This window comes from Bos javanicus, chromosome 5 (genome assembly GCF_032452875.1).
Source record: "Bos javanicus breed banteng chromosome 5, ARS-OSU_banteng_1.0, whole genome shotgun sequence".
Lineage (NCBI taxonomy): Eukaryota > Metazoa > Chordata > Mammalia > Artiodactyla > Bovidae > Bos > Bos javanicus.
Window position 1 is genome coordinate 49,801,802 of NC_083872.1, and position 15,436 is coordinate 49,817,237.

A 15,436-nucleotide genomic window follows, 5' to 3' on the forward strand; every position below is an offset into this window, starting at 1 on the left:
CCTTTAAGATAGGCTGGTTGGATCTCTTTACAGTTCAAGGAACTCTCAAGAAGTCTTCTCTAACACCACAGTTCAAAAGCATCAATTCTTTGCTGCTCAGTTTTCTTTATAGTCCAACTCTCACATCCATACATGACTACTGGAAAAACCATAGCCTTGACTAGATGAACCTTTGTGGTAATGTCTCTGCTTTTCAATATGCTGTCTAGGTTGGTCATAACTTTTCTTCCAAGGAGTAAGCATCTTTTAATTTCATGGCTGCAGTCACCATCTGCAGTGATTTTGGAGCCCCCAGAAATAAAGTCTGTCACTGTTTCCACAGTTTCCCCATCTATTTGCCATGAAGTGATGGGACCAGATGCCATGATCTTCGTTTTCTGAATGTTGAGCTTTAAGCCAACTTTTTCATTCTCCTCTTTCACTTTCATCAAGAGGCTCTTTAGTTCTTCTTCACTTTCTGCCATAAGGGTGGTGTCATCTGCATATCTGAGGATATTGATATTTCTCCTGGCAATCTTGATTCTAGCTTGTACTTCATCCAGCCCAACATTTCTCATGATGTACTCTGCATATAAGTTAAATAAGCAGGTGACAACATACAGCCTTGATTTTCTCCTTTCCCTGTTTGGAAACAGCCTGTTGTTCCATGTCCGGTTCTAACTGTTGCTTCCTGACTTGTATACAGATTTCTCAAGGGGTAGGTCAGGTGTTCTGGTATTCCCATCTCTAAGAATTTTCCAGAGTTTGTTGTGGTCCTCCCAGTCAAAGGCTTTGGCTTAGTCAATAAAGCAGAAGTAGGTATTTTTCTGGAACTCTCTTGCTTTTTTGACAATCCAGTGGATGTTGGAAATTCGATCTGTGGTTCCTCTGCCTTTTCTAAATCTAGTTTGAACATCTGGCAGTTCATGGTTCACGTACTGTTGAAGCCTGGCTTGGAGAACTTTGAGTATTACTTTACTAGCATGTGCGATGAGTGTAATTGTGCTGTAGTTTGAGCATTCTTTGGCATTGTCTTTCTTTGGGATTTGGAATGAAAACTGACCTTTTCCAGTCCTGTGGCCACTGCTGAGTTTTCCAAATTTGCTGGCATATTGAGTGAAGCACTTTCACAGCATCATCTTTCAGGATTTGAAATAGCTCAACTGGAATTCCATCACCTCCACTAGCTTTATTTGTAGTGATGCTTCCTAAAGCCCACTTGTTAGGCTATCACCCAACAAAGAAGAATTTGATATTACTACTTTGTATAAGGGGAACTGAATGACTACATATGTACCAGAAAATCACATACTGGTTCAATTTATTTTTAAAAGACTTATGTAGTGTTCACTCTGTTCCAAGTACCTGTTCTAAGTACTCAGAAACATTGCTAATCCTCATAATAACCCTGTGGGGTTGGTACTATTACCCATTTCAGATCAGGAAACTGAGGCACTGAGCATTTAAAGTAAGCTGTCCAGGAATTCCCTGGCATTCAGTGGATAAGAATCCTCACTCTCACTGCCAAGGGCCCAGGTTTGATCCCTGGTTGGGGAATTAGGTTCCTGCATGCTGTGCAACACAGCCAAATAAAAAAGTTGTCCAAGGTGATTTTTTTAACTACTGAGTGAGAGCTGGAATTTGAACCCAGGTCATCTGGCTCTATCCAGATGTCTATCCAACCTAGACAGCATATTAAAAATCAGAGACATTACTTGGCCAACAAAGGTCCATCTAGTCAAAGCTATGGTTTTTCCAGTAATCATGTATAGATGTGAGAGTTGGACTATAAAGAAAACTGAGTGGTGAAGAATTGATGCTTTTGAACAGTGGTGTTGGACAAGACTTTTGAGCATCCCTTGGACTGCAAGGAGATCCAACCAGTCCATCCTAAAGGAAATCAGTCCTGAATATTCATTGGAAGGACTGATACTGAAGCTGAAACTCCAATATTTGGCCACCTGATGCAAAGAACTGACTCACTGGAAAAGATCCTGATGCTGGGAAAGATTGAAGGCAGGAGGAGAAGGGGACGATACAGGATAAGATGGTGGATGGAGTCATCAACTGGATGGACGTGAATTTGAGCAAGCTCCAGGAGTTGGTGATGGACAGGAAAGCCTGGCGAGCTATAGTCCATGGGGTCACAAAGACACTAAGTCATGTCCAACTCTTTGCAACCCTATGAACTGTAACTCGCCAGGCTCTCTGTCCATGGAATTCTCCAGGCAAGTATACTGGAATGGGTTGCCGTTCCCTCCTCCCAGGGATCTTGTACAGGATCTGTACCAAATGCTTCCTGAGTTTGGTTGGATTTAGAAGATAAGGAGCAAATGCCTGTGTAGGGTGTATTTATGTTGTTGTTGTTTATTCACTAAATTGTTTCTGACTCTTTTGTGACACCATAGGCTGCAGCCCGCCAGGTTCCTCTGTCAGTAAGATTTTCCAGGCAAGAATATTGGAGTAAGTTGCCACTTCCTTCTCTAGGGGGTCTTCCCGACCCAGGGGTCAAATCCGCACCTCCTGCTTGGCAGAAGGATTCTTTACCACTGAGCCACCTGAGAGGCCTATATTTATGTTAACTGTTCTCATAAAGCTTACCAAAAGATAAGGGAATACAGACAATTTTCATGTCTGTAGTCCTTTCATAATTCATAAGTCACTGCCTTTGGTCCTCCCACCAACTCTCTAGTTAGCAGGGCATATGTTTAGTAGTAGTTTCATTACACAGATGGTGAAATGAAGCTGAAAAGGTGAAGTGACTTTTCAAAAATCTCAGATACTAAGCAACAGGATTAGTGCTCTAATCCAGTTCTCCTGACTCCAAATCCAGGGATCTTTCTCCTATATTAAAGCCCTTTCCTGTGATCTGAACTTTGCTGTTACCTTGGCAACAGTACAGAACAATGAGTGCCTGGAAACCATGATACTGCCTTCTCTGTATGCCACACAATTAAAAAGTTAACTGAGGTCACCTTAACCACCAGACTCTTTGTAAAATTCCCTTCTTTGTGTGCATCATCTTCACATTTGTTAAGCCTAGTACCCTTTTCACGAGAAACTTGTTTATGGTGGGCTCCGTGGCAGATATATCAGATATGCTTTCTTTTCTGGTCCTGATCCAGTCATTCTGTTTCTTAGTCCTGGGAAGTGGCTATGAAACAGGGAGCCCATGACACATGAGACAGCAGTCTGGACTGAGGCCTGTTCCCCACTTGGGCCTCCCATTCCAACTCTGCAGTAGCCATTTCCCTCTCAAACACTCTCCTGAGGTATGACTCTTTGGCAAACATGAAGGGCCTTTCCTTCTCTTGGTTTGAGGCAACAAATTTCAGAATGGGTTAGATGGGAATAATCCTTACTTCAGAGGAAATAGCCATGACCCTGGGGCTCCCTTTTCATCCAGGTATGAATATGAAGGGTCAGATGTATGATCAGATCCTAAGAAAACTTCAAATGCTAGGTCATTTAAGATTTTGTCAGCAGGTGGCACTTCTCTCCTTACTCACCAAATACAGTCTTTCCAAAAGAGAAATATTGTTTCTATTCCTTTGCTGCTATTGAGTTTCTCAGACTTCTTTAGCTACATCTAAACATTTTTCCTCAGTTCCCTCAGTTTGTAGCAATTTAGTCTACACTATGTTTATATTTTAATTTATTTATACTGCTTCCACAAAGGATTTGAAATTGCTTACAACATACAGTATGCAATAGTAAAATGTGAGGAGAATGAAAATGTAAAATGCAATAAAGAATACATAATTCAATACTGGGTTGCAGGTAACTGGAACAAATTAAACAAAAATATACATATACTGTTTGCATTGTCTCTGGGTCTCTGGGTAAATCGGAAGGGAGAGAGAATGACTTTTCAAGGATTTGAATTTAAAATGAAAGTTCTCACCTAGGGTTACTGGAGATAAGTTTCTGTTGCTGTGTTCTAATCTCGTTAACCTAATTTACAATGTTATTCCTGGTCTTCCGACAACACAAGAGAAGACTCTACACATGGACATCACCAGATGGTCAACACCGAAATCAGATTGATTATATTCTTTGCAGCCAAAGATGGAGAAGCTCTATACAGTCAGCAAAAGCAAGACTGGTTGCTGACTGTAGCTCAGATCATGAACTCCTTATTGCCAAATTCAGACTTAAATTGAAGAAGGTAGGGAAAACCACCAGATCATTCAGGTATGACCTAAATTAGATCCCTTATGATTATACACTGGAAGTGAGAAATAGATTTAAGGGACTAGATCTGATAGAGTACCTGATGAACTATGGACGGAGGTTCGTGACATTGTACAGGAGACAGGGATCAAGACCATCCCCGTGGAAAAGAAATGCAAAAAAGCAAAATGGATGTCTGGGGAAGCCTTACAAATAGCTGTGAAAAGAAGAGAAGTGAAAAGCAAAGGAGAAAAGGAACAATATAAGCATCTGAATGCAGAGTTCCAAAGAATAGCAAGGAGAGATAAGAAAGACTTCCTCAGTGATCAATGCAAAGAAATAGAGGAAAACAACAGAATGGGAAAGACTAGAGACCTCTTCAAGAAAATTAGAGATACCAAGGGAACATTTCATGCAAAGATGGGCTCGATAAAGGACAGAAATGGTATGGACCTAACAAAAGCAGAAGATATTAAGAAGATGTGGCAAGAATACACAGAAGAACTGTACAAAAAAGATCTTCATGACCAAGATAATCACGATGGTGTGATCACTCACCCAGAGCCAGACATCCTGGAATGTGAAGTCAAGTGGGCCTTAGAAAGCATCACTACAAACAAAGCTAGTGGAGGTGATGGAATTCCAGTTGAGCTATTCCAAATCCTGAAAGATGATGCTGTGGAACTGCTGCACTCAATATGCCAGCAAATTTGGAAAACTCAGCAGTGGCCACAGGACTGGAAAAGTTCAGTTTTCATTCCAATCCCAAAGAAAGGCAATGCCAAAGAATGCTCAAACTACTGCACAATTGCACTCATCTCACACACTAGTAAAGTAATGCTCAAAATTCTCCAAGCCAGGCTTTAGCAACATGTGAACCGTGAACTTCCTGATGTTCAAGCTGGTTTTAGAAAAGGCAGAGGAACCAGAGATCAAATTGCCAACATCTGCTGGATCATAGAAAAAGTAAGAGAGTTCCAGAAAAACATCTGCTTATGCTTTATTGACTATGCCAAAGCCTTTGACTGTGTGGATCATAATAAACTGTGGAAAATTCTGAAAGAGATGGGAATACCAGACCACCTGACCTGCCTCTTGAGAAATCTGTATGCAGGTCAGGAAGCAACAGTTAGAACTGGACACGGAACAACAGACTGGTTCCAAATAGGAAAAGGAGTACGTCAAGGCTGTATATTATCACTCTGCTTATTTAACTTATATGCAGAGTACATCATGAGAAACGGGCTGGAAGAAGCACGAGCTGGAATCAAGATTGCCAGGAGAAATACCAATAACCTCAGATATGCAGATGACACTACACTTATGGCAGAAAGTGAAGAGGAACTAAAAAGCCTCTTGATAAAAGTGAAAGAGGAGAGTGAAAAAGTTGGCTTACAGCTCAACATTCACAAAACTAAGATCATGGCATCTGGTTCCATCACTTCATGGGAAATAGATGGGGAAACAGTGGAAACAGTGTCAGACTTTATTTTGGGGGGCTCCAAAATCACTGCAGATGATGAGTGCAGCCATGAAATTAAAAGATGCTTACTTCTTGGAAGGAAAGTTATGACCAACCTAGATAGCATATTCAAAAGCAGAGACATTACTTTGCCAACAAAGGTCCGTCTAGTTAAGGCTATGGTGTTTCCAGTAGTCATGTATGGATGTGAGAGTTAGACTGTGAAGAAAGCTGAGTGCTGAAGAATTGATGTTTTTGAACTGTGGTGTTGGAGAAGCCTCTTGAGAGTCCCTTGGACTGTAAGGAGATCCAACCAGTCCATTCTAAAGGAGATCAGTCCTGGGTGTTCTTTGGAAGGACTGATGCTGAAGCTGAAACTCTAATACTTTGGCCACCTCATGTGAAGAGTTGACTCATTGGAAAAGACTCTGATGCTGGGAGGGATTGGGGCAGGAGGAGAAGGGGACGATAGAGGATGAGATGGGTGAATGGCATCACCGACTAGATGGACGTGTTTGAGTGAACTCCGGGAGTTGGTGATAGGCAGGGAGGCCTGGTGTGCTGCGATTCATGGGGTCGCAAACAGTTGGACACGACTGAACGATTGGACTGAACTGATTCCTGGTCTGTAAAAAGTAAATAGTACTTGTTACTACTCTGAAGCCTCAAGGCTGCATGTTCAGCATTTCTCGGCCTCTAACTTTCAATTTTTTAGATACGCAGGCTTCACCCGTTCATTCATCCTACACAGATTGAGCTCCGACTGCCTACGGGGCGTTGTCCTGGGCACTGGGAACAGAAGCATATCCATTAGGTAGACTTGGGTGTGCGAAAAACAATTTATAACAGGCTCTTTTGTCAGAGAGCTTTTATGTAGCTGCAGAAAGAAGAGCTAAGTCTCTACTCGTGAAAAATTGGAGAGCTATGCCAAGCAATCTTATAATCAAGTGCTAAATCTGGGTGGTTGATCTTAATAGAGCTCTAGGATTGTTTTATTTAAAAATAAATCGGTAAATTTCATCTTGTTCAAGTTTGTAATAGAAAACCAGACCAAACCGGTGGCCTCGATGCTTGCTCCGCAACAGCTAGGCTAGGGGAAGGAAAGGGGCCGGGGTGAGCAGAGGGCCCCAGGATGCTTGGCAGCGAGCCCAGAAGGACCAGCGTCTCGCCCTGCCCATTGTTGTCGGGGACTGAGACCAAGATTGGGGGGCGGGGCCAGACGCGGGTGTGTGTGTGTGTGTGTGTGTGTGTGTGTGTTGGTGTGTGTTGGTGTGTTGGGAGCGGGGGGCGGGTGCTGGTCCAGGGGACCAGACGCGGGAGCTCCGAAGCCTGGGGCCCGGCCACCAGGGCCCGGCCACCAGCGCCCGTGGAGGCGGCCGCGCGGTTCGGCGGCTTTGTGGCGCGCGCGGGTTCCACCGCGGGCGGCGCGGAGGCGGGGTCGGACAGAGGCCTCCGCCGACCCCGGCACTCGGCGGGGCCGCGGGCGCCCTGCATGGCCAGCCCCGCGCGCTGCGGCTTCCCAGCGCGCAAGAATAGCCGCCTGGACGCCTTCCTGCGGAGGCATCTGCCGCCCGAGGTCTACGACGCCGTCCGCGCCTATGAGCAGTGCATCGTGGTATCTGACTCGGAGAAACACACCTTAAAGTACGTGGTGCTCACTGACCGGCTCATCTACCTGACTGAGAACCCGCCCAAGTCCATCCGACGAGTCGTGGCGCTGCGGGACATCGTAGCCATTGACCTGGTGAGGCGCGCAGACGGGCTCGCGAGAACCCCTTTCTTGGGCTCCCCAATCCCTGTTACACGCGGGAAGGAGGAGGAGGAGGAGCTTCCCCACCCTGCCCGGGACTCTTGTTCTAACATATACTTTTCTACTAGTAGCCACATAGGAAAACTGGATTGCTGTATGCATTCCGAATAAAGATGCTTTTACCATTCTTATTTTGTGTACCGGTCATCCCTGTCCCCTCAAATAGGACAGATTTGAGAACATAGCCTACCAGAAGTACGCTTTAAGGTCGTTCTTTCGTTAATTAAGCACCCACAGTAGGCCAAGCACTGTGCTAGACTCTGAGGATGAGAAACTGAAACAGGGGGCCTTCCTAGAAGATTCTGTGGGAAAGACTGAAAACCAAAACCAATGCAAATAAATGCCATGTGAGAAGTGCGAATATGCCTTGTTTGTTTATTTTTTATCTTTAGGGCTTAGACTGTGTTAGGTACTCAATATGAGTAAGTGAATGAATGAATAAGTGCATGCATTGATAAGATTTGTATGGGACGCATGGCAATCTCTGGCAGGTATTTCATCCAATCCAGGCTCAGGCCATGCTGGGAAAACTTACTGGAAGGAGTGTCATTAGAGCAGGAGCCTTGAAGGAGATACAGTCTGTCTCAGTTTTTAGTTGCTGCTACTGTATCCCTTTCATCCAGCAATAGATTTACCTTATAAACCAGCAACAGCTTGCAAGCAGTCTCCTCTCCAATTACTGTTTTTCCCCCCTTGGCTCCCTTTGTCTGAGTTGCTCTCCAGGTGTGTTCTTCCTTTTTCCACTGGGGACAGGTGTCTAGCCTCCTGTTTCTTTCCCTCACTTGACTCTCTGTGTCTCCCAGGGGAGAAGCTAGCAAGCCTTGATGGGGTCAAGAAAATCATAGCTTCTTTGGAACATGTCTGTAAGAAAATAATTAAATCAAATGAAAAAAGTGAAAGCTTTTTCTACTTAAAATACCTCCATGGGCTGATAGCGCTATGCTGATTTCTTTGCTTCATTTTGATCTCAGGTGGCCTCAGCCTGCAGGGGATTGAAGCAGGATTCCTGGCCAGAGATTGAAGTCAGCCACCGAAGTGACAGCACTGAATCCTAGACTAGAACATCAGGGACCAGTGGTCAGTGACAAGGCCCTTGCCTGTCAGCTGTGTAGAAATGAATTTCCACATAGAGACAGAAAGTAGTGAAACAAGTAAAGCATTTATTAGGAGAAAAAGGGTACTGTGGATAGACACACAGGTGGTCTCAGAGAGTTGCGCCCTTGTGGTAGTTTGAATCGCTTTAATGGGGTATTTCTTCCAGGTTTCCTCTGGCCAATCATCTTGCTTTGCCTGGTTGAGTCCATATTTGGTATGCATCAAGGTCTTTCCATGTGTGTGCATGCATCCCTTAGCCAAGATGGATTCTAGCAAAGAGGCCGATCCATAGGTTGATATCACTTTATATGTGATATGGGGTGGTGCCCCCTCCCTTTAGACCTCTAAGAAGCCTTTCTGCACATATATAGTCAAGAAGGTCTCCTTATCCTCAAGATTGATAAATATGTGGTCTCTTTAATCTGGGCAGGGCTTAACTTCTCTTTCATTCTGCTATTTTGCAGTATCTGTCCATAGGGGATGAACTCCAGCTGTTCAGCCTGGGGCTTATCTATCTCCTGCCTTAATCTGAGCAAAAGTTGGAAGTAAAACTACCTTTTCCTCACTGCTACTATTTGCATTCTCTTGAACTAAAATTTTAAAAGATTTAAATTTCTGACCAAATGTTTTAGAAAACATTAAATGTTCAACTTTTTTTCTAGTGTCTGCAGTGTAAACATGTATTCTTTGGGAGTAATGATTTTAGGATATTGTTACTCTCTCCCTAAAGAGACAGTATACACATGTCAATAGGTGTCATATAGCTTTCTTTTTAAGCTGTTAGAATCTGCAAAGTACAGTAAAGCTCCCTAGGTCTCCCCAGCCAAGAATACTACAGAAAGGCATACCTGATCATGCTTGATGTACAAAGTTTGCCTTTCTGGCATATAGGAGAGTGTGTAATGTCTATAAAGGTACTGAACAAGTCTCAAGATTTCAGCATTGTTGATAGAATTTTTTTTTTTTTTTTTTGCTATGTTGGGTCTTTGTTGTGGCATGTGGGACTGTTCAAGTTTTGGAGTGTGGGCTCCAGAGCATGAGGGCTCTGCTGTTGAGGCATGCAGGCTGTTACCCCACAACATGTGGGATCTTAGTTTGCTGACCAGGGATTGAACCCACATCCCCTGCAGTGAAAGACGGGTTCTTAACCACTGGACCACCAGGGAAATCCCTGTGGGTACAATGAATGTCCATCTTACACAATATAGTTTAACTCTGGTTAAAGCTGTGGAAGGCAGAATAATGGCTCCCCAAAGATATCTCCAGAACCTGTTTCTATTTTATATTACTTCCTCTATTATATTATACAACAAAGGGGAATTACAGTTGCAGAGCTTCCCAGGTGATGCAGTGGTAAAGAATCTGCCTGCTAGTACAGGAGATGGAGACGTGGGTTCGATCCCTGAGTCAGGAAGATCCCCTGGAAAAGGAACTGGCAACCTTATATTCTTGCCTGGAAACTTCTATGAACAGAGGACCCTGACAGGTTACAGTTCATGGGGTCACAATGAGTTGGACACAATTGAGCAACTGCACACATATGCTAACCAGCTGACCTTAAAATCGGGAGATTATCTTGGATTATATGCATAAGGTAAATGTAATCACTACATCCTTAAAATTGGAAAAGGGAAGCAGAAGAAGAGTCAGCAGCAGAGTGATGCACTATAAGAAAGACTGGTTTTGAAGTTGGAAGGGGGCCACAAACCAAGGAATGTGGACAGCCTCTAAAAGCTGATAAAGGCACAGAAACATGTTTTTCCCTAGAGCCTCCAGAAAGAATGCAGTCTTGCTGATACCCATTTTAGATCAGTGAGACCCATTTCAGACTTCTGACCCCAGAACCATTATGAAAATAAGTTTGTGTTATTTAATACCACCAAGTTTATGAAAATGTGTTACAATAACAATAGGAAATCAATACAGAAGTGTTTTCTCTTATGATGTTTTAAAATGGGTAATTGTTTAAAAAATATTATTTCAGTGAGTAATAAGTACAGTCATGCCAGGCACAAATGCCTTGACAGTCTCTTTTGCTGAGTTTTTATTATAGTTATTATTATAGTTCAGTGGCTTGTACTAAATTTGCTGACCTACTGAGTGCAGCATTTTAAGAGCATCATTTTAAGGATTTTTTTAATAGCTCAGCTGGAATTCCATCACCTCCACTAGCTTTGTTTGTAGTAATGCTTCCTAAAGCTTACTTGACTTCACACTCTAGGATGTCTGGCCCTAAGTGAATGACCACTGAGTTTTCCAAATATGACCACTGACCATCTCAATGACCATGGTGGTTATCTGTGTCATTAAGACCTTTCTTGTGTAGTTCTTCCGTGTATTCTTGACACTTCTTAATCTCTTCTGCTTCTGTAAGGTCCTTACAGTTTCTGTCCTTTATTGTGCTAATCCTTGCATGAAATGTTCCCTTGATATCTCCAGTTTTCTTGAAGAGATCTCTCAGTTCAGTTCAGTCGCTCAGTCGCTGACTCCTTGGGACCCCATGGACTGCAGCACATCAGGTCTTCCTGTCCATCGCCAACTCCTGGAGCTTGCTCAACCTCATGTCCATTGAGTCGGTGATGCCTTCCAACCGTCTCATCCTCTGTTGTCCCCTTCTAATCCCGCCTTCAATCTTTTCCAGCATCAGGGTCTTTTCAAATGAGTCACTTCTTCACATCAGGTGGCCAAACTATTGGAGTTTCAGCTTCAGCATCAGTCCTTCCAATGAATATTCAGGACTGATCTCCTTTAGGATGGACTGGTTGGATCTCCTTGCAGTCCAAGGGACTCTCAAGAGTCTTCTCCAACACCACAGTTCAAAAGCATCAATTCTTCAGTGCTCAGCTTTCTTTATAGTCCAACTCTCACATCCATTCATGACTCCTAGAAAGAGATCTCCAGTCTTTTCCATTCTATTGTTTCCTCTATTTCTTTGCATTGTTCTGCACTCAGTATGACAGCATATTTGGAAAACTTGGCAATGGCCACAGGACTGGAAAAGGTCAGTTTTCATTCCAATCCCAAAGAAAGGCAATGCTAAAGAATGTTCAAACCACTGTACAATTGCCCTCATTTCACATGCTAGCAAGGTTATCCTCAAAGTCCTTCAAGCTAGGCTTCAACAGCATGTGAACAGAGAACTTCCAGATGTACAGGCTGGGTTTAGAAAAACCAGAGGAACCAGAGATCAAATTGCCAATATTTGTTGGATCATGAAGAAAGCAAAGAAATTTCAGAAAAACATCTACTTCTGCTTCATTGACTACACTAAAGCCTTTGACTGTGTGGATCACAACAAACTGTGGAAAATTCTTAGAGATGGGAGTACCAGACCACCTTATCTGTCTCCTGAGAAACCTGTATGTGGGTCAAGAAGCAACGGTTAGAACCAGATGCAGAATAACTGACTGGTTCAAAATTGGGAAAGGAGTAGGACAAGGCTGTATATTGTCACCCTGTTTATTTAACTTAAATGCAAAGAGAGAGAGAGAGTGTGTGTGTATGTGCTCAGTCATATCTGATTCTTTTTCGACCCTACAGACCATAGCCCCCAAACTCCTCTCTCCATGGAATTTTCCCAGCAATAATACTGGAGTGGGTCACCGTTTCCTTCTCCAGGGGATTTTCCCAACCCAGTGATCAAACCTGCATCTACCTGTGTCTCCTGCATTTCAGGTGGATTCTTTACCACCACTGAGCTACCAGCTGGATGAATCACAAGCTGGAATCAAGATTGCTGGGAGAAATATCAACAACCTCAGATATGCAGATGATACCACTATAATAGCAGAAAGTGAAGAGGAACTACAAAGCCTCTTGATGAAAGTGAAAGAGGAGAGTGAAAAAGTTGGCTTAAAGCTCAACATTCAGAAAACGAAGATCATGGCATCCGGGCCCATCACTTCATGGGAAATAGATGGGGAAACAGTGTCAGACTTTATTTTTGGGGGCTCCAAAATCACTGCAGATGGTGAGTGCAGCCATGAAATTAAAAGATGCTTACTCCTTGGAAGGAAAGTTATGATCAACCTAGATAGCATATTCAAAAGCAGAGACGTTACTTTGCCATCAAAGGTCCATCTAGTCAAGGCTATAGTTTTTCCAGTGGTCATGTATGGATGTGAGAGTTGGACTGTGAAGAAAGTTGAGTGCCGAAGAATTGATGCTTTTGAACTGTGGTATTGGAGAAGCCTCTTGAGAGTCCCTTGGACTGCAAGGAGATCCAACCAGTCCAATCTGAAGGAGATCAGCCCTGGGATTTCTTTGGAAGGAATGATGCTAAAGCTGAAACTCCAGTACTTTGGCCACCTTGTGCAAAGAGTTGACTCATTGGAAAAGACTCTGATGCTGGGAGGGATTGGGGGCAGGAGGAGAAGGGGACGACACAGGATGAGATTGCTGGATGGCATCACTGACTCAATGGACGTGAGTCTGAGTGAACTCCGGGAGTTGGTGATGGACAGGGAGGCCTGGTGTGCTGCGATTCATGGGGTTGCAAAGAGTCGGACACGACTGAGCGACTGAACTGAACTGAACTGAACTGAAGAGGAACTAAAGAGCCTTTAATGAATGTGAAAGAAGAGAGGGAAAAAGTTGGCTTGAAACTCAGCATTCAAAAAATGAAGATCATGGTATCTGGTCCTATCACTTCATGCCACATAGAAGGGGAAAAAGTGGAAGCAGTGACAGATTTTATTTTCTTGGGCTGCAAAATCACTGCAGATGGTGACTGCAGCCATGAAATTAAAAGATACTTGCTCCTTGGAAGGAAAGCTAATGACAAACCTAGACAGTGTATTAAAAGAAGAGACATCACTTTGCTGACAAAAGTCTGTATAAGTCAAAGCTATGGTGTTCCCAGTAGTCATGTACAGATGTAAGAGTTGGACCATAAAGAAGGCTGCTGCTGCTGCTAAGTCGCTTCAGTCATGTCCTACTCTGTGCGACCCCATAGACGGCAGCCCACCAGGCTCCCCTGTCCCTGGGATTCTCCAGGAAAGAACGCTGGAGTGGGTTGCCATTTCCTTCTCCAGTGCATGAAAGTGAAAAGTGAAAGTGAAGTCGCTCAGTCATGTCTGACTCTTCATGACCACATGGACTGCAGCCTACCAGGCTCCTCCGCCCGTGGGATTTTCCAGGCAAGAACGCTGGAGTGGGTTGCCATTTCCTTTTCCAGTGCATGAAAGTGAAAAGTGAAAGTGAAGTTGCTCAGTCATGTCTGACTCTTCACGACCACATGGACTGCAGCCTACCAGGCTCCTCCGCCCGTGGGATTTTCCAGGCAAGAGTACTGGAGTGGGGTGCCACTGCCTTCTCCAAAAGAAGGTTGAGCACTGAAGAATTGATGCTTTCAAACTGTGGTGCTAGAGAAGACTCCTGAAAGTCCCTTGGACAGCAAGGAGATCAAACCAATCAATCTTAAAGGAAATCAACCCTGAATGTTCGTTGGAATGACTGATGCTGAAACTGGAGCTCCAATACTTTGGCTACCTGATGGGAAGAGGTGACTCACTAGAAAAGACCCTGATTCTGGGAAAGACTGAGGGCAGGGGGAGAAGCGGGCAACAGAGGATGAGTTAGTTGGATGGCATCACCAACTCAATGGACATGAATTTGAGCAAATTCTGGGAGATAGTAGAGGACAGAGGATCCTGGTATGCTCCAGCCCATTGGTCACCAAGAGTTGGACATGACTTAGCAACTAAAGGACAATGATGACGGCTTATACTAAGCTTCATAGGGTATGTGAAAAATGAGTGTCCCCACATTGCTTTATCTAGTGTCAATATCCACAGGTGTAGTTGGCTTGTCATCCCTCTGTGAACACTATGTCTGTCCTTAATACCACATGGAGAATTTTCCTGATTTCTGTGTTAGGTCAACTGTATTGTCCCCTCACATATACAGTTGTCTGTTACAGTGGATTACATTGTTAGAGTGCCAGGCAGCTTTGTTTTTTAGAACCGGTTCCTCCTTTCTTGAAAGATCAACTGTTTTAATCTCCTTTTTTACTAGGGTGGTGTCTTTCTCTAAGGCTACCTCTTTAGAATCCTTTTCCGTTCTTAAAGGTCTCCTCATTTTACTGTGCAAATTTGTCTCTTGTTATTTAACTTTCAGTTGGCTCAGGTTCCCAGTGGCCTTTGTTTTCATTGTCAATAAAGCCCCTAAGTAAGCCAATCCTTTATGCCTCTGGGCCCCCACCCTTCTTGTTCCCCAACTGGCCAGATCTCTCCATTTAGTTCATGTCTCCTGTTCTAGTTACATTTCACAAAAAAAATGTGCAAATATACAGATAAAATTCTATTCTCTCCCCTAACTGGGGGAAAAAAAAGTGAAAAGAACAGCAACAAAACACAGAAGTGAGATTTCCATTCTAGCAAAGACAAGTTTTGTGTGCACTTGGAGGTCTCAGTAGGGGATTTTTTTCCAAAACAAATTAATGTCAGATTTATTTAAATAATTTTATGTAAGTTTTTATCATTTATTTTTAAAAACTAATTATTTTAAAAGCTGAAATATAATTGACCTATAACACTGTGTTAGTTCCGGGTGCACAACACAATGGTTCAATATTTCTACACGTTACTAATGATCACCACTCAGTGGGTGTTTGATGTGGTTCATCTCCTAAAACAATGGGTTTCCAAGGTTGCTTAGGCAGAGCTTTTGTGAAAGCTGATATTTTCTTTAAAATTACTTTTGAAAGCTCTAGAGTTCTGCTTTTATTGTGTGTATCACCATACTATTCTTTAAGCACTTCTAAGATTAGATACATTTTTCAAGCATGAGAACCAACTATCCTGAACAGTGATTTCCAATGGTTCCGGGAACACTGCCTGATTGATACATGTGACATGGCCAATAACTATTTGTTAAATATTCAACATAATCTGTCTCTTCATTTCTCAATTTATTAT

General features: G+C 43.3%; 2 protein-coding genes across 3 annotated transcripts in view; one reads left to right on the top strand and one right to left on the bottom strand.

Annotated features, from left to right (window-relative positions):
• XPOT (exportin for tRNA) overlaps positions 1 to 15,436 on the bottom strand; it is a 166,770-nt gene that overhangs the window by 47,858 nt on the left and 103,476 nt on the right. The window lies entirely within an intron of this gene.
• The window catches only part of C5H12orf56 (chromosome 5 C12orf56 homolog), an 80,228-nt gene continuing 71,753 nt past the window's right edge, over positions 6,962 to 15,436 (top strand). Inside the window, exon 1 of the mRNA XM_061416599.1 lies at positions 6,962 to 7,358. Within this exon, the coding sequence (XP_061272583.1) occupies positions 7,107 to 7,358 (252 nt within the window). The 5' untranslated portion in view covers positions 6,962 to 7,106. The remainder of the gene's footprint in view (positions 7,359 to 15,436) is intronic.